This window comes from Amblyomma mixtum, chromosome 9 (genome assembly GCF_055824585.1).
Source record: "Amblyomma mixtum isolate Tamu chromosome 9, ASM5582458v1, whole genome shotgun sequence".
In the NCBI taxonomy this organism is placed as follows: Eukaryota; Metazoa; Arthropoda; class Arachnida; order Ixodida; family Ixodidae; genus Amblyomma; species Amblyomma mixtum.
In genome coordinates this window covers 102,879,516-102,897,203 of record NC_143020.1, presented here as the reverse complement: position 1 = coordinate 102,897,203, position 17,688 = coordinate 102,879,516, and the positions used below count along the sequence as shown (strand labels likewise).

At 47.1% G+C, this 17,688-nt stretch overlaps 1 protein-coding gene across 1 annotated transcript in view; it reads left to right on the top strand.

The window, feature by feature from the left end:
• LOC149330418 (sperm-specific sodium:proton exchanger-like) overlaps positions 1-17,688 on the top strand; it is a 50,003-nt gene that overhangs the window by 14,311 nt on the left and 18,004 nt on the right. The window contains exons 7-18 of the mRNA XM_089559426.1: positions 1,371-1,625; positions 2,704-2,904; positions 5,600-5,710; positions 6,492-6,753; positions 7,633-7,776; positions 9,028-9,193; positions 10,248-10,329; positions 11,577-11,863; positions 13,285-13,379; positions 14,177-14,237; positions 15,069-15,200; positions 16,853-17,017. Coding sequence (XP_089415552.1) covers positions 1,371-1,625; positions 2,704-2,904; positions 5,600-5,710; positions 6,492-6,753; positions 7,633-7,776; positions 9,028-9,193; positions 10,248-10,329; positions 11,577-11,863; positions 13,285-13,379; positions 14,177-14,237; positions 15,069-15,200; positions 16,853-17,017 — 1,961 coding nt within the window. The remainder of the gene's footprint in view (positions 1-1,370; positions 1,626-2,703; positions 2,905-5,599; positions 5,711-6,491; positions 6,754-7,632; positions 7,777-9,027; positions 9,194-10,247; positions 10,330-11,576; positions 11,864-13,284; positions 13,380-14,176; positions 14,238-15,068; positions 15,201-16,852; positions 17,018-17,688) is intronic.

The following is a 17,688-nucleotide window of genomic DNA, read 5'->3' as shown; positions in this document are numbered from 1 at the left end:
GAGTCAGGCAAAAGGTGGAAGGATTTGACTTCAGTTTCGTCCAAACAGCATGCACTGTATTGTCTTTAACACCAGTCGCATTGCAAGATAGCTCATGGGCGAGAAATACCGTGCTATTAAGTCATTCAGCTATGAGCAAACCGCTTCCGAAACTTATGTTATTCCAGTCGCCGTGCTTCACCATATCTTGCCTTAGGTTGACGCTAACAAAGTAAAATGGAACGCATACGTACACAGTGCAGAGTGCAAGAGTGCGAAATATTTTTCACTGTGCTCTAAAAACTATATTAGATCCACAGTGTGCGGCACAAACCGCGCTACCTAACAATTATCAAACTAATGTCTAACAATTATCAAGCTAAAGTCAAAGTGTAAACTGCAAGAAATGCTGGAGGCCTTCTGGAGGATTCGTCATTGCAGAAGCTTACCGTAACGTCCAAACAAGCTAAAATTTTAAGTGTTGCGCACGGCTGCACCGGCAGGTGGTGTAAAAAAATGTCAATTCTGCTTTTATGTAATGCATGACCCGGGAACATATGCAAGGTCTTATCTTTCTTCTATGTTGACATTGTCACAACTACTTAATTCGGGTGGCATCACAATTTTATTCTTATATTCTCACTTCTTTTATATTTCTGTAATGTTGGGAGCACTAACAACGACAATATGAAACTGACACTTTTATCTGACGCTTTAATCGCATAAGTCCAATAGGGTTAAAGACCAGTTTTCGTCAATATCCCTGCATACCTCTGCCAAGTCTTATCTTTCTTCTATGTTCAGTCACAACTACTTAATTAGGCAGAAATCACACTTTTATTCTAAGATTTACACCTGTTTTATACGTCTGTAATGTTGAGAGCCGTGACGACGACAATACGAAACTTTCACTTTTATCTGACGCTTTAATCGCATGAGTGAAATAGGGTTAACCACTAGCTTTGTCAGTATCCCAGCATGCATCGATGCAAAGAGACTTCCCTTTCTCTCGCTGGCTCATACCGTTCGAGGTCTCTCAGGTCTTTCTTGTAATGCGATACGAACGAACACATCTGGTCATTAATGTTGAGGCCGCCGCGGTGGCTCAGTAGTTATGAATCTCGGCTGCTGACCCGAAAGACGCGAGTTCGATCCCGACCGTGGTGGTCGCGTTTCGATGTGTGCAAAGCGCTAGAGGCCGATGTACTGTGCGATGTCAATGCCCGTTAAAGAACCCACATGGCTGAAATTATCCAGAGCCGTCCACTACGGCATCTCTCATAGCCTGAGTCGCTTTGGGACGTTAAACCCCATGAACCAACCAACCAGTCATTAATGTATAGCCATGTATTAGACGCGCACTTTCTAAGACGTAAATATGTTCTATGCAGCACTGCTACGCATGATGAAAGGAGTGGTTAACATTCCCGTGGTGGCTGTCACGGCGCTCTGGGGCTTCGTCGCCGGTTTGCTGGTAGACCGCTACGGGTACAAGGAGAGCTTCCTACCGGTTACCAACTTCCACGTTGGCGAGCTGCTGCACATGTACATGCCTGTGGTGGTGTTCACCGTGGCTATAAACCTGAAGTACCACCTGTTCTGGCACAGCTTTTGGCAGTGTGTGCTGCTTGGTGCCGTCGGACTCGGTTAGTGCCACGTTAGTGGAGAGACATCTCCCATGTCTCTCCAGTTAACCCTGTCCTTTGCCAACTGCGGCCACCGTACCCCCGCGAATTTCTTAATCTCACCCGCCCACCTAACTTTCTGCCGCCCCCTGATACGCTTGCCTTCTTTTAGAATCTACTCCGTTACCGTTAAGGACCAGTGGTTATCTTGCCCTCGCATTACATGCCCTGTCCAAGCCCATTCCCATTCGAAGCAAATCATCCTAAAAGTTAATTTTTGCCGTACAGCATTTTGTTATCGAAACAACCTGCCCGAATTATTTTTTAGTGTTCCACGAACTAATATTTACAGGAACATCTCAGCTTATTATATTTCAGCCTGAAAAGACCTTACGTTGTATTGTTACATAACACTTATCGAAAGACTTCGAACCTGTAAACTGTTTTCGTTATTTCCGTTATTCAAGACTGTTCATATAACACGTTCCTGGCGCGTTTTTCTGGCTTTACGGGCCTATACCAGACTATTAGTCTCTTACCAAATGTTTTACCTTACTTATTGCACTGTAAATTTTTTGTACTATATTATAGCTGGTTTTGTGCACATAACTGGTTCTTTATTCGTATTTTAAGCCACTCCTTTCTCAGAGGCTGTGCCCTTGCTTTGAGAGGGGCTGAATTAAATGCGTAAGCAATCAGTCAGACATCTGTAGCTATCAGAACACTCCTTGATGGAGTAAGTTGCATTCTTCTCTAAAATACATGCTGCACAGATAAGAAAAGCCTACCTGCTGACTTAGCGTGTCTAGATAGGAGTACCATTTACTAATAGACAAGCTGATAACAACAAAGTATAGAAAGGACGCGAAGACGGCTTTGCTTTTGCACGAATCTTATCCACCTCTTTAATTCCCCTCATTCCCTTCCCCTGTGCAGGGTAGCCAACCGGAATCCTTTCTGGTTAACATCCCTGCCTTCCCTCTCTCTCTCTCTCTCTCTCTTATCCACCCTCTATCAGGCATAGACTAATTAACCCTTAACTATCCCTGCGACATGTTTCGCTCAGTCTTTGCCTTCACCTGTTTTTTGATGATCGCAGTGTTGAGCTGCTGCATGTTCGTGCTGTATATGACGTTCATGGTGCCGTCGGGCCGGGATAGCGTTGGTGGCGGCCGAGATGACCGAGGAACTGGCAACCGGGAAAACATTGGCGACAACTCGGCCTCGTCGGCACTCATGGGATTCCTGGTGTGCTGTCCGGAGCCCTTGTTCTTCGCCGACGTCGCCTTCCTCAGCACTGGCAAGCTTACATACCTCTCTCTCATACATGTTTCCACACGCACAGACTGCATGCGTTTGCGCTACCAAATGTTTGTTCCGAGGTCTACGGTCCGATGCAGGCTGTTTTGGGCTTGGCCCATCCTAAGCTTGTCTTAGGCGTACTGTCAGGTTCCTATAGGAATCGCGTTGTACCAATACTTAAAACAACACGCGCTAGGTTAGTCTTCGCGCTACGGTTGCCTCATCTTCTTCCGACATACCTCCTCTTTTCACGTATTCGTTTCCCTGGCGAGGATGGGCCATTTCTTCTTTTCCTCTGATATCACCACGTATGACACGTTTCCCACGTGCGAGGACCGATAACTGCCGTTACCTCGTGCCATGCTACGCCGCTGGAAGCAGCACGACTCTCTAATCTTGCCAATCATGAGGAGAATCGTACATTCAAATGTTTCACTCACCCCCTTATATAGGCCTGCCCTGTAGAGCCGAGTAGCGAAGTAGTGAGCAAACAATTCGACACTTCTTACAAGGTTAATAAGCAATGCGGCCTTTTTGCATTCAAAATTTCTCGCTAGGAATAGCCTTTGGTGCACATATTTGCGCCACGTAGCAGCTAATTGACCGTCTCAACTTTTTTATTTATTTATTTTATTTATTTCCAAATACTGTTAGCCCTTGTGGGCTGTTACAGGGTGGGAATGGTATAGTCAGTCAGTACAACACAGTTCCAGCTCTTTTACAAAAGTTTCAAGTGAACAAGTTTTGTTGAATACGTGTCGGTCAAGGTTATTCCATTCTATAATTGTTTTAGGCAGAAACGAAAACTTATACACATCAACTCTCGTCATGTATGACATAACTGCGAAGGGATGGTTAGTACGCGTGAAAGCTTGAAACGTCAAGCGCACAATTGGTTTGGTTTAGGTTTGGTTTATGGGGTTTAAAGTCCCAAAGCGACTAAGGCTATGAGAGACGCTGTAGTGAAGGGCTCCGGAAATTTCGACCACCTGGGGTTCTTTAACGTGCATTGAGATCGCACAGGATACGATGTCATCATGGCAACGAGTTAACAAAGTCACTTGTTACTGTAAGTTAGGAAGGACACTGCTAAATATATTGACGCCAGCACTCGTGCAGACGGAAGCGCCTTTCAAGAAGAAGAGGAAGTGTGTGTGTGTGAAAGTGCACCTGGAAGCGCACGTCTGGGCTACGCCGCTGTTGACCCTCAGCCGCTGATTACCACCGTGACAATATGTTTAATTAGCGAATGTAACTTAAGAAGTTTTGTGCGTTAGAATGTCCTCTTAGCTCTGGGATTCGAAGAGCTCTAGCTATCAGTTGACTGCAAAACACCTTGCACTTTTGTTCAAATAGATCTGAAGCACTGAGCAATCTCATAGGGTTTAAAATTTGATTAAGTTCAGTTCAGATAGCTTTAAAACGGTTCATCTGCAGCACTGCAAAGCACCTTGTCTACTGGTCTTTCAACAGTAGAGTACCCACTCGGCTGATCTGTTAAAACAAATTTATACTGCGGCAAAAAGCAGTGAATGCTGAGCCCACGTGATTCAGCAGAGCATGTTACGCCTCGTTAAAGAAACTTTCTGAGCGAAAGCTCTACCCTTCGCACGACTCCCAAGGTCAAGTTTAGCGCGAAGTCGACCTTGAGCCGCGGAACGGAGGTGTGGCGAGTGACGTCATACCTCGTGACTCGCTGTGGAGAGGCTCAGCTGCGCTGGCTCGGATCCTCACCGCTGCCGTACCACGTGACCGAGGGCATAACTACTGCTTCGCCGGCGCTGTGTCGAACATTCTCGCCTTTGATGGAGCGCGCGTCGGTTCGAGTGCGTCAACTGTTTGGTGCAGGCGCCAGACCATGCGTAACCATTCTTAACAAATTTCTCTCGTATAACTAGATATAACCGGGATAAACCTCCGTCATTTTTACACATGTACATGGCTTAACTCTTTAAGCAGTCACTTGTTTTTTAGTTTTTTTTAAGAAACAGAAATCCTAGCGGAAATGAGAGGATCGAGTGGACAGATGTCAGTACGAAGAGCGGATAACAGGCTACCTTTTAGGGTAACATGATAAGGGAAGAAAAAAAAGAGGCGATGACGGCAGATAGGGAGTAGGGAGATGAGACAAATTTTACGTGTGACGTTGTAAATGAATACTTAGATGGTCAATAAGCGCCGATTAAAACCCGGCTCATGGCGCTGAAGATCAAGCCTTCTCTTGGCTTTTTGAGTGTGCCCCACAGCATTACGATGTTGAACAAAAGATCGATTGATTGATTGACTTATTGATTGATTGGCTGACTGACTGTCTTACTGATTGACCAACTGACCAACTTATTGATCAATTAATCAATAGAGTGGGAATTATTTAATTGGCTCATCGATTGATTGGCTGACTGACTGCCTGACTGATTTATCAGCTAATCAGTCGATTGATTGATTCGCTCATTGCTGTCTGACTGATTGATTGACTGACTCACCGACTGATTGATCAATCAGTCAAATGATTGTCTATAACTATTTAATAACCGTTGATTGATTGATTGATTGATTGATTGATTGATTGATTGATTGATTGATTGATTGATTGATTGATTGATTGATTGATTGATTGATTGAAGATGAACTTCAGCACTCCCAGCTGATCCACAAGTCTTGACGAAAACATTTCACTCCATCTTTCTTTGCAGCAAAGTCTCACATACTGGAGACGCTGGTCATGGGGGAGTCTTTGGTGGGCATCTCGTTTTTCTGGTTCATGTACAATACCGTGGCCCTCGTGAAGGAGTTCAGCTTCTCCAGTGAGTTTTGCTTTTTTCGTTGCCGGAATCGCCTGCGTAGAGAGCAGCGAACTTAAACAATTCAACTACGCAGTCATGAGAGATCGAATATACACCGAAGTTCAACGAGACCGCTTCTATACTCTTTTCTCGAATTCCGAGACGCCCGCTACTACAGAAAGAGAATGGAAACTGAATGAGAAAAATTACACTTTGTGCAAATGTGCTTGCAATAAAAATAGTTCAGCAGGTTTACAAGGAATGGTCTCAGAAAAACGGCGAAATCATACTGGCACTGTGCATTATGATGAAAGTATTCTATACCTCCTGTTAAACTTTTGCTATACCTCCTGTTAAACTTTTGGTGCCCCTTAACCAATAAACTGTTCTCGCTACGCTTAGGTTTGAATTCGTTTTAGCTATTGTGCTATTATTACCTGTTGTTACATTATTTCTTGTGCATTTTATACGAATTATTAAAATGTTTTGTTGCGTGTTCTGTTCTTTCACGTCATCCTGATTGTAGGCTTCGCATTGGTATTGGCTGCGGTATTGTCGGCGCGAATCATGCGCGCGATCTTCTGTACTGTTTTGGTTTTGTTTATTTGTAACTTTCTTTTTATTTTTAAAATGCTTATGCGTCCAATAGTGAAACTTGACCCAGCCCCCCTGTATAAATCTTGACCACTTTCTGAGAAATAAGTTAGCTGGAAGTATTTTCGCACTTTATACGTCGTATGTGTTCATCGTTTGTTTATAGTTACGTGTTTTGTATCATCAATCTCACGCTTCTTCCCCGCAGACTTCGGCATCTCCATACTGACCACCTTGGGACTGGGCCCACTGTACGGCAAGCTGATGGGACACCTTCTCGCCTACCTGCTGATCACGCTGTCCAAGGACGTGTCCATCACCTACCTGGTCTCTCTCGGCTCCGTCTACCTCACCTTCCTGCTCGCCGAGGAGGCCTTCCCGGGCAGCGGCGTCACCTCGGTATTCGCCCTGGCCCTCACCGCCAGCGCCCACAGCGCCTCCACCATCATGGACCCGGTCGTACTGCGCAAGTGAGCAGACCTGCCTCTATGTTCCTCTGCCAAAGTCTTGCAATACCTCTAGGCTGTCTTGGAAAGAAAAAGCACTTATATAAAATCACTGTTTCAGCGGTTGTCAGCATTCTTTCATCGGTTTCTCCTAATAGTTAACGCGCGGTGTAGCGTTCAGACATCCAAGCAGACAGCGGACTGGGCAACATGTCTTAGTGCTGTGCTGACGCACGTTCAAACAGTACAACAATGATCAATGATTTATCCAGTGAACCCGTGGGCTCGGGCTTTTCTAGCCTGAGGCTCAAAAAGGAACCCATAGCGCGCATGCGTACGAGTGTACTGTTCCATTTGCAATTATAATGCCATGCGCTGATACAACACACAAAGTCAGCGATGTCTGTGTCGATGACCTTTTCATTTACGCGGGGCTTTCAGTTTACAACTGGCAAGAACGGTGCTGAGGAAGCTTACAGCACGGTCGGACTCCTCGAATAATAGAGAGGTGTAGCATACCGCGGACGTACTAGCGGAGACGTATACCGGTTTTAGGTACGAAAGCCGCGCATGCGCAGTTGCAAGCGCGAGACCGGGTAGGATCATTGCGCGTGCGCAACAGGCGTACGTAAAATCGGCATACGTCTCCGCTAGTACGTCTCGGGGATGCTAAATATTTCTATTGAAGGACTCTGGTACTACCTGAAAAGGGCTTATCCTCGAAGACGTAGGTTGATCCACATATATTCCCGAGACAGTCACAGCGCCTTCCTTTCCTTCAGAGCTTCTTTCCCCTCCAAGCGCAAGCAAATAATTCCAGCGTACCCATACCGTAACGGTGATAGCCATTGGTACCGCCACATTCCGGCATTTGTTTTCTTTTTGTTTGTTTTTCTATGTCAGGTTCTGGATGCTCTTCCGGTACACGTACAACACGGTGATCATGTTCCTCACCGCGTTCAAGGTGGGCCGCGATTCGGTCGAGTACCTGGCCGCAGATGACGTCATCCTACTGGGACACACCTACGCCGCCAAGATTATAGTGAGGCGAGTGGTTTCCTTCGCTTTTATAACGCCAGGACATTAGGAGGACCATGACGACGAAAACTATCCGGCGTCGGCGTCTGTGTGAAGCCCCCAGCTCCTAAACGTGGCAGATGGCAGGGGACGTTTAGGGGACTACCCTCTCTCCACCTGCCATCTTTCAACCTCCCCTCTCTCCACTCCTCGCTCCACATGTAGGGAGGAGGAGACAGACGCCGGAACAACAATTACCGAGCAAAAATTACAATGACTAAGAAGAAAATGACTGGGACAACAGCAGGCCTACTAGCAAAATAGACATCTTTCCAAGGAACGATGTGCGCAAAAATCGGGCTGGCGGGAGCTATTCCTTCACATATTGGTCGCGCGAAGCGATCTGGGTCTCAAGCCCAACCTCTGGCTTTACTTGCACTTGTCGATGAAGTGGCGCATCGCTTAACCGCTGCATCACTGCGCCGGTAGTGATACGAGGGCTCGTCGTGATCTATAAATGTGATACGGTTTGCGTAATTTCTACAGCCGGAGTTCAGAAACAATCGGAAATTGCAGAGATGGGGAGATAATGCATTTGACATGGAACCATATTTGGAATAGATTGGCGAGTGAAAGAAGTATTCTCTATAGCATTTCCTTCTCATCAATCCAATTGGTCGCATCTGAAATTTTTTTATCGCTTACACCGCGTATTTCAAGGCACGATTAACGAGCAGCATCCAGACATGTCTTGCCTTAATGTGCAAGCAACGAGAACATACCGCCTGCACTATATCTTTGCTCGTACTTTTCAGTAACACATTGTACCATCACTGCCACTCAGAAGGCGAGATGTACGGTGTTGCTACTATCAGACTTGAGAGCTGAAATGACCGGACCGAAAGATCTGCGGTTTACCAGTTGCTAACAATTTTCGTCGCCAAATAACAGCAAGAACAGAAGGGCACAAAGTATGAGTGGACTATCTGCACCACTTAAAACATGAGTGGCTCTATCCCAATGTGAAAGGAAAAACACAATGGCGGTATCACCTGTCTAAAAAATCCAGAAAGAATTCTTCACCACTTTCAAAGAGCAAGAATTAGAGATATAACTTCCCAGTCGAATATTAGCAATCTTTCTGAGGCAACAGTTATTGCTCGTAACCTTTAAGCTGTTGCTTTGATGCTTCGATTGGCGCCGACATTACATGCCACGCCTGCAGCACCAAAACGTCAGTGAAGGCAAAGGCATCCCTTTTGCAATTCCCCGTGCGTGCAGGGGAATGATGGTGCTGGTGCTGTACCCGGTCCTCTGCTCGACCGGTTACGACCTCAACTGGCGTCAGTGCGTCGCCCTGATTTGGATCAACTTCAAGAGTGCCATCATCATGGGCTTCTCGTTTTCCTCCTGGATATCCACCATCAATGTCAGCGTCGCCCTCAGGGTACACAGTCTGCCTTCGCGATTAATTCGAGCGCTGTAGCAACAAACCACAGTTCTACAGCAACTGCTGTGTCTGGGAGGTTTTTGTGCATCGGTGTCGACGCTAAGAAAACGAAAGGACGTTGTAGAACCGTGACGCGTTTCACTATCTTTGTTAGGGATGGTGCACCGTTTCACAACGTTCGGCGTCTGCCCAGACATAACGATCATAGAGGATAAGCGCAAGTGCATATCAAAGGCAGGCTGATCTTCGAGACTCCATCACAGCTCCCGTCATCCTCTGTTGTAGCACCACAGTAGCACTCGCTTTAACGACCCATTTCAGACAGGGCCCGTGAGTGTGTCGTCACACAGTCGCTCGTTTTAACAGTTCAGCGAAGATCTGTGACCTGAAGAGAAACCCACAAAGTGTCTGTGGCGTGGTAATTTTTTTGGTGTGTGTAGATAGATAGATCACATAGATCAGAGCTTGATTCATAGTCAATTAGCACCTGCAATCCTTCCCACTGAAGTAAAGAAAAATCACAGAGGCACTATACACGGTTGCCTATGAAAGGCAGCATAGTAGCACGCACTTCAACAAAGGCAGAATGCACAGCTTACGACACCTTAGGACTTAGGAATGGCTTGGAGACAGCAAATTGAGCACTGGAAAACCGGAACAGTGGAGGCCACGAATGACAGGTATACGCCTTCAACCAACCTGCAACTATATGGTTCTTTCAAATCAGGTTATTTCTTGCAGACGTATACACAATTACGTAATGCTTACTTCGGCAAAAACATGTCAAAATATAGCTTGGCTAGGCCTACTCATACATTTACGCCAAACGTTTTGAGGTCCGGTTTAGAAAGCACAAAAATAAAATAAACTAATATGAAAACCAACTACCTCTAAGCAATAGTAAGGAGGGCATGCTGCAATAAAAAAAAAATTAAAAAACGAGCAAATACAAACAGGATGTTGCGACATTATAGTGTCATAAATGGCAGGGTAAATCAGAAGGTCGCAAGCGGCAGATCACAGTTCATCACCCACAAATCCATGCGTGCAGGAGGACGCCATCCGCTTGGGCCTGGTGTTCCTTGTCCAGTCCATAAACATCACTTCTCTTCCCGGACTCATGAGGACATTGGGTGAGTGCTTATTGCTCTGCTTAACGCGACAGTGGAACAGCTGCCCTGAAATGAATGGCAAAACTTGGTTAATGTTATCGTAAGCATTTTCAGTGTGGCGTATGCGGACGGTTAGCCTCACTACACAGGCCAGTGTTTTCGCAGGAGGACAGAAGTCAGCGTTGCGTAATGGTGGACCGTTAATGTCGTAATTAAGAGCACTAAATGTTTGTTAAATTGACCTGGGAGCCATTCTTCTCTCTTTCGGTCTATCCTTTTGGGTTGATATTTCAACACGGAGCTTTAATATTAAAGGAAAGCTCTCGCCTTCACCTGCTGACAAATTACAAAGTGCCCCAAGTTGGTCGGGCAATCGGAGCTGTGAAAAATGGGCACTCTACAGTCCTGCGATCCGCCAATTCTTTATTCACTTTCAATACTTTGCACCAAAACTGGGTGAATCCGGAGGGCTGATAAGAAAAACTGTTCACTTAGGCACGCATGACCGGGCACCGAAGAATTCATATTGTAGCGATAGCTACATTGGCCACGAACTTGCGATTTCGCTGTGGCGGTGCTCCGAGGAGACACAGAGACCGACCTTGAGCCGTTGCCTAGCAACCGTTGCAGCTGGCGGACGCCGCGCGCTCGCCGCGCCATCTGGCATGACGTCATATCGCGCGCCTTACCGCGGAGGCACCGCCGCCGTTTTGTATGACGTCACACCGCGCGCCTCGTCGTTGCGCTCGCTTTCGCTACGTATATCCTGGCATAGCCGGGCTAAGCCACTGCCAATTTTTGGGCTGCGTGTCATCAGAGCGCACAAAAATGAGGGAAAGAGTGACCTTTCTTCAAACAAATGCCGGAGGTCTGTTACGGTCAGCGGCAGCGGGCCAGGTTGCACAACACAGCCTCGTGGACGTACCTTGTGTTCGAGACCTCTGTTCTACTGGATTTCCAACGTCATAAGTTTGGTTTGGTTTGGTTGGTTTATGGGGTTTAACGTCCCAAAGCGACTAAGGCTATGAGAGACGCCGTAGTGGAGGGCTCCGGAAATTTTGGCCACCTGGGGTTCTTTAACGTGCACTGACATCGCACAGCACACGGGCCTCTAGAATTCCTCCTCCATAGAAATGCGACCGCTGTGGCCGGGATCGAACCCGCGTCTTTCGGGTCAGCAGCCGAGCACCATAACCACTGAGCCACCGCGGCGGCTCAGTGGTTTGCTTAAGATACACGACGCTAATGCATTCCGTTCCCACACGCAGGCTTGGTGCAGTTGTCGGAGGCCGAGAAGGCCAACATGAACATGGTGGTGGCGGCGCTGCGCAACACGGCCAAGGAGTCGACGAGCAAGCAGCGCCGCGAGAAGAACTTCAGCGGCGCCGACTGGAAGTGGGTCCAGGTGCACACCTTCATCGAGAACCCGTACGCCGAGATGGCGGCCGGCTCCGAGCACAGCGTGCTGGTCCCCCGCCTCTCCCTGCAGCGCCGAGACGACGACCTGGCCGAGGCGAAGCACAACGCCAACAAGAACATCCTCCGCCTTCAGAAGGTGGGCTGGGGTTTCCCCTGTCTAGCAAGAGATTCAGGTATACCGCTATTCGAGGTGGCGAATACTGGGCCGTTTGTTCATAATTTGTCTTCTCCGTTAGTATTCGTGTGAGTCACTATGCGGTCACTCATGGCATCACTCTTTTTCATGAGCCGCCGCGGTGGCTCAGTGGTTATGGTGCTCTGCTGCTGACCCGAAAGACGCGGGTTCGATCCCGGCCGCGGTGGTTGAATTTCTTTGGAGGAGAAATTCTAGAGGCCCGTGCACTGTGCGATGTCAGTGCACGTTAAAGAACTCCAGGTGGTCGAAATTTCCGGAGCCCTCCACTACGGCGTCCCTCATAGCCTTAGTCGCTTTAGGACCTTAAACCCCATAAACCAAACCAAAACAAACTTTCAAATTTAACGGCCATAGCTGCTAAGGGCACCTTTCCAGTTCTGCGGTCTTAGAGTGACACCATGCTCAGCACGCAGGGATTTGTTTTGGTTTGGTTTATGGGGTTTAACGTCCAAAAGCGACTGAGGCTATGATGTGAGGGGCGCCCTAGTGAAGGGCTCCGGAAATTTCGACCACCTGGGGTTCTTTACCGTGCTCTGACAGCGCACAGTACACGGGCCTCTAGAATTTCGCCTTCATCGAAATTCAGTCGCCACGGCCGGGATCGAACCCGCGTCTTCTGAGCCACCGCGGTGGGTAAAATTTGAAAATGTATTCTTGTAATGGCCCTTATAAAATCGTCCATAACTTTCTATAAACTTTTCATAGATTGTATTGTCTTCCTATAGATATTTTGTTTTGTCTATTCGTAGTCTATAAATTGTCTACAGAAAAAGTTCACTAGAAGTATATAGCCATAAATCTACAGATTGTCTATAGAATGTCTATAGGATTTGTATTGCCTATGAACTACTCTATAGGATTTGTCTATAGAAAGTGTACAGACTAGACAAAACTGTATGGACAGTCTGTATACTATCTAAATAAATTTTTGTAAGGGGAGACTGGACATTCAGCGCCAGCTAATATGTATACGAGGGCCTTAGACGAGAGAATTCGCCAAAGTGTTCTAGAGAGGAGGAGAGCGAATGTCATTTGACGGTGCCTCATGTGACCTTGCTGTCTGATGACGCCATGTTACGTTATTCTTCATGTGTAAAGCAGATGACGACGAACCTGACAACAGAATGCCTCCGGCGCTCACTTGCGAGCTCTAATCTGACTAATGGGTTTCAAGATCAAAGGGTCACGTGACGTTGTCAACTGATTCACATTATCACAATAGATCACGTCACCTTGATATGTGATGACGTCATTTCCAGCGGACGATGTAGGCGAAATCTCGTGAGGGCCTGGCATTAATAGCCTTGTCAACACAGCTAGTGTTAACAAAGAATATCCTCTCTACGCATCTTCTTTGGCAGGTGTGCTACAACAAGCAATACGAAGACGGCATGATTCACAAGAAGACAAACACGACCATCCTCGCAGCACTGCAGTACCCGATGGAACGAGAACTGTAAGTCCTTAGTTCGCGTGTGTACCTGCTTCAGGTATAGGTACTCGGGGAGTTTGTGCTTGCATTCAACAGTGAGAAGCTTATCAGTTTTTATCCAGGGCGGCATGGGCTACCATCCTACTAACGTTACTGTGATGCTGACGGGTCCTGAGGCAGCGCCGCCTTTAGTAGGGCGTTTGTATTTCGGAGATTGCTGGCAACGTAATGGTGGGGTCAGCAGACATTTACTGGTACTCAGGAGTAGATTAATTTCTAGGAAATATTAATTTCTCGATTCAGAGCGATATTGCAAGTGATAACCTGAGTTCAGCACGGTAATTTTGGGTGGTTTAAGTACTAACTCGCGACATAAAGAAATAAACAGCGCGTAGCACTTTTTAAAAAATAATTCAATTGCTTACCAATTTTTTGCCCTTACATATTTTAGTTATCAGGATTTTTCTGGTATCAACGTGTGCCTGCTGTGTCATAAATGCGTCAGCTCTCCACGAAGATGTCTTTGTTGGTTATCTCATCTATAGGTTATAGATCGAAACTGCTTTATAAACCTTAAGCGTTTAAACCATATAAAGACAGAGTATCATCGTCTGCTTCTTTGTGCCAAATAGAAAAACTGACCACAAATGTACTATGAGCTGTAGAACACACGATGCAAGTGGCAGCCGTTAAACGGCTTCCCTTAGAGACTTAGTCCGGTAATCCTCGGCCCTTGTTATTTGTGGTTGCTTCCAATTGTTCCGCCAGTTATATCGCAATTCACGTTCCACTCACGCCTAATTCTGTTAAACTTTGCGCAGGTACCTGAACGTCGACATGATGATGCCGTACATAACGGTGCCAGCATGGATCTATTCTGTGGTGAGTGTTACATGCTGATTTTTCGCCGCGAGGGAAAACCATGTTCAGCGCTACCCATTTAAAATTGATGAAAGCATCATACATGCATTTTGACGTATCTGTGTCGGTGCAACCTTTCCCTCCGACCATTATCCCAGATGTCTTTCCGCAGACGGACACCTCATCTGGTTGAGGATAAAGCTCACCATCGTAACATTCATGTCCAAGATAGCAGTCGAGAACTGTCTTTATAAACGAACACGGTACGCATGGCCACGTATGGCGTAGATAGCATCCATCCATGTTCTTTGTAGGAAAGAAACTAGGTTATGTTATACAGGTGAACTGGCAATAATAGGAAGACTACAAGAGGAATAAATGGTTCACGAACAAGATAGCCTCGATAGCACAAGAGCTTTGGCCAGTCTGTGAAAGAGAAAAACTGCAGAGTCGTACATTTTTAAGGCGAAAGCCTTTAATGGCTCATTCTCCCCTCCGTCCGTCCGGCGTCACATCCGGCGCCTGGGGTGACTCATCGACGAGCGCAGCTGCCAAAAGATGCCGTCATCTTCGTCGACAGGTGGAGCTGTCGGCGTCGAGCGCTGCTCCGTCGTCAGGCGGTGTGCTGCACCTAGTGGAGGAGGATGGCTCCCATGCGGTGCAGCCGTAACAAACATAGGTACTCAGTGGCAGTCGAAGTAGCGCGACAAAGGCTTTCGCCTAGCGCGCTTTAGGCTGCCAAAGTTCCCCAATAGTTGTTTTTTTTTTTTGCCAGGTGGAGGCTGTAAATTGCTTCTTCTGCGTGCTAACGTCTCGCACGTTGATGCGTTGCTCTATGCTTGCCCTCGGCAGAAAGACATCCTTCAGAGGTTCGCCGGCACCGAGGTGATCGAGCGACGCAGTTCCGGCCGTGTCACGGCTCGCACCGAGGAAACCGAGACCTCCTTCCAGGATATGGACATCTTTTCCAACACCATCACTCAGGTGCACTACCTTCCGCGGCCTGCGAGACCCACACTCTTCTGTTAAGACGACACCATCCCATAGCCTTTGTCAAAAGTACGGAGTCCAAGGGGTGGGCCATGTAATGGGGCTCTGGTATAACATCTGTGGGAGTCCTATCCTCAAGAGGGGACGGCGAGGGTTCCTCTCATCTTTAACGAGGTTTGAGGCGCTAGCAGTGCATAACAAGCTACACAGCATGACTCTGAAGTAAACCACTTGAATTCTTTACTTTCGACAAAGCCTGCATTTACCATCTTTTTGAACTGTAGCATGTTCCGTCGCTTGGCAGTGCTTAAGAACAAGGGGCCATTCATGCATCGTGTCCATACTGTTCGGTAGCTGCCCAAGTATTTCATACACTCTAAGCACGATTAAGCCTAAATGGCAGTAAAAAATAGAGCAAGTTGTTCTCTAGCCCACTGTTTTTAGGGGCAAACTACTGGTGCCCAAATACCGCAGTAAATTTCGATCACTAAATATACGGAATGCTTACTGTTGGCTACGGCATACCAATGAAAACCGTAGTGACTTGATGCAGCTGGCAATCGGAGACGGCTTTTCAACTTTCCACCGGAGGTCTTGTGGTTCTCAAACAGTCGAGATTAACACCTCGGTAAAATTTTCGTAAAAGCTACAATTTCGCGTGTTTTGAAGAGGGAAGTTGCTTCCGTTGCCGACCTTAAGTAATCCTAACTTTTAGTGGGAATAATTCTTAATCTTTAATGGGAATAAAACCTAACTGAATTCACCGAGGAAATTGGTCTACCTTACCGGCCTTCCAGTCAAGGAGGGAGATATAATTGTTATTGTGCACAATGGGGAGCTCTGGGCTACAGGTGCTTGAAATCGGTGTGAACGCTCTAGCGACTATAACCCTTCAATACTGCATGTGCAACAATAGCTGTGACGTTCGCAGCATGCAGTTGAGATGAACAAGCTGCAAACATCCCCTTTAAGATAATAAGTGAGATCTTCTTCAGGACAGTAACCGCTGAAGAAATCAGTGACGCGTGGTATGACCCCCCGGTGCCGCCATGTTTACACCCGTTTCTTGTAGTTGCAAGACTCCTCTTTGCCACGTTTGGGGTGCAATGCTTGGGAAAACTGGGTTCTTGACACCACCTGTGTCAGACAAGACAGCACGTTAGTCCAAGCTGAATTGGCGCCGTTTATCTTAAATAATGAAAACAAATCAATTAATAAAGTTATCTACACAGAGGCAAAAAAAATGGCAGTGGTTTAGCTCTGGTTTAACCTGGTTGTATTGCGAAAGCAACGGCTGCCTGGCTACTCTTAGGATTCACTTGTGGTTAGGCGGGGTTAGGCTGGCGAAGTGAGCGCTGGCGACGGCGGCGCCATCTGGCGAAGCGCGGCGGCGGCATCTGCTGCGGTTGCTAGGCGACGGCTCAAGGTTATTCGTGGAGTCGCCTCTACGGCGAAAGTGCGGCCACACTGAAGAGGCGGAATGGTGGGCGTAGTGTGGCTTTCGCAACAAAATAACTTTATTTGGAGCTCTTACCCCCTAATATCCCTGGCCACATCGTTTGCTTGGCTAAACGCACGCAAAAACCTAGACTGCACAGTCGCAGTTTGTATACAATAAAAACCAGTTCGCATCTTTTTCAAACCAGGGCTGGTACCAAGTGCTGGTGGGCATGGTGGCTGTGGGGTTTGTGCTGCTCCTCGGAGGACTGGCGGTATACTTCCAGTACAGGATGAGCGACCTCGTCTTGTCTGTCGTGGTCTCCGTCCAGGGCCTCTACGTGGTCATCTACGCCCTAGAAGTTCTACTTGTGGTAAGGACTGCCTCCGCTTCCTTCTCGCATCAAAACGCCTGCCTGTGCACTCTGAATTTTGGTGTGGGGTGTAAGGGATCGTTAGTGTAGGCGGGGTCATAGGAACGCGGCTGGGGCGCTCAAAGCACAACGTCTCCTTTTTAAGGCGGAAGCCTTTAATGTCTCATCGTTGTAAGCAGCAGTTGTCGACAGAAAATGTCACGCTTTTCAATTGGTGGAAACGGTCGTGACGTCACAGTGCGCGAATTTCAAACGGGGCCAATTGCACTTTGGCTAGTAACCATGCAACCAATTGAAGGGATCGTATAGTGATGCTCCAAGTAAGTGGGACTGAGCTTAGTTAATTGCTTAATTACGCAATTAGCCTAATTAGCTTGACTAGTCAGGCCATATAAATAAATAAAAGCGATTAAGAAATTGGTCGAGCTCAGGAATCGAACCCCGGTCTTCGGCGTGAGAGACGAGCACCTATCCACTCCGCCATGCCAGCTCGATGGTTTGGAATGAACAAAGGCGCCTCTAGTGAATACGGTGTCTTCACTCACTCTCATCCTCCTCAATTCCCTTCCGGCGAGGTTTAGGTGTCCACCGACAAATGATATACAGATACATTTCCTTTCCTCAAAAACCAATTTACCGATGAGCGAGGCGTAGAACCGAATGTGCGATGG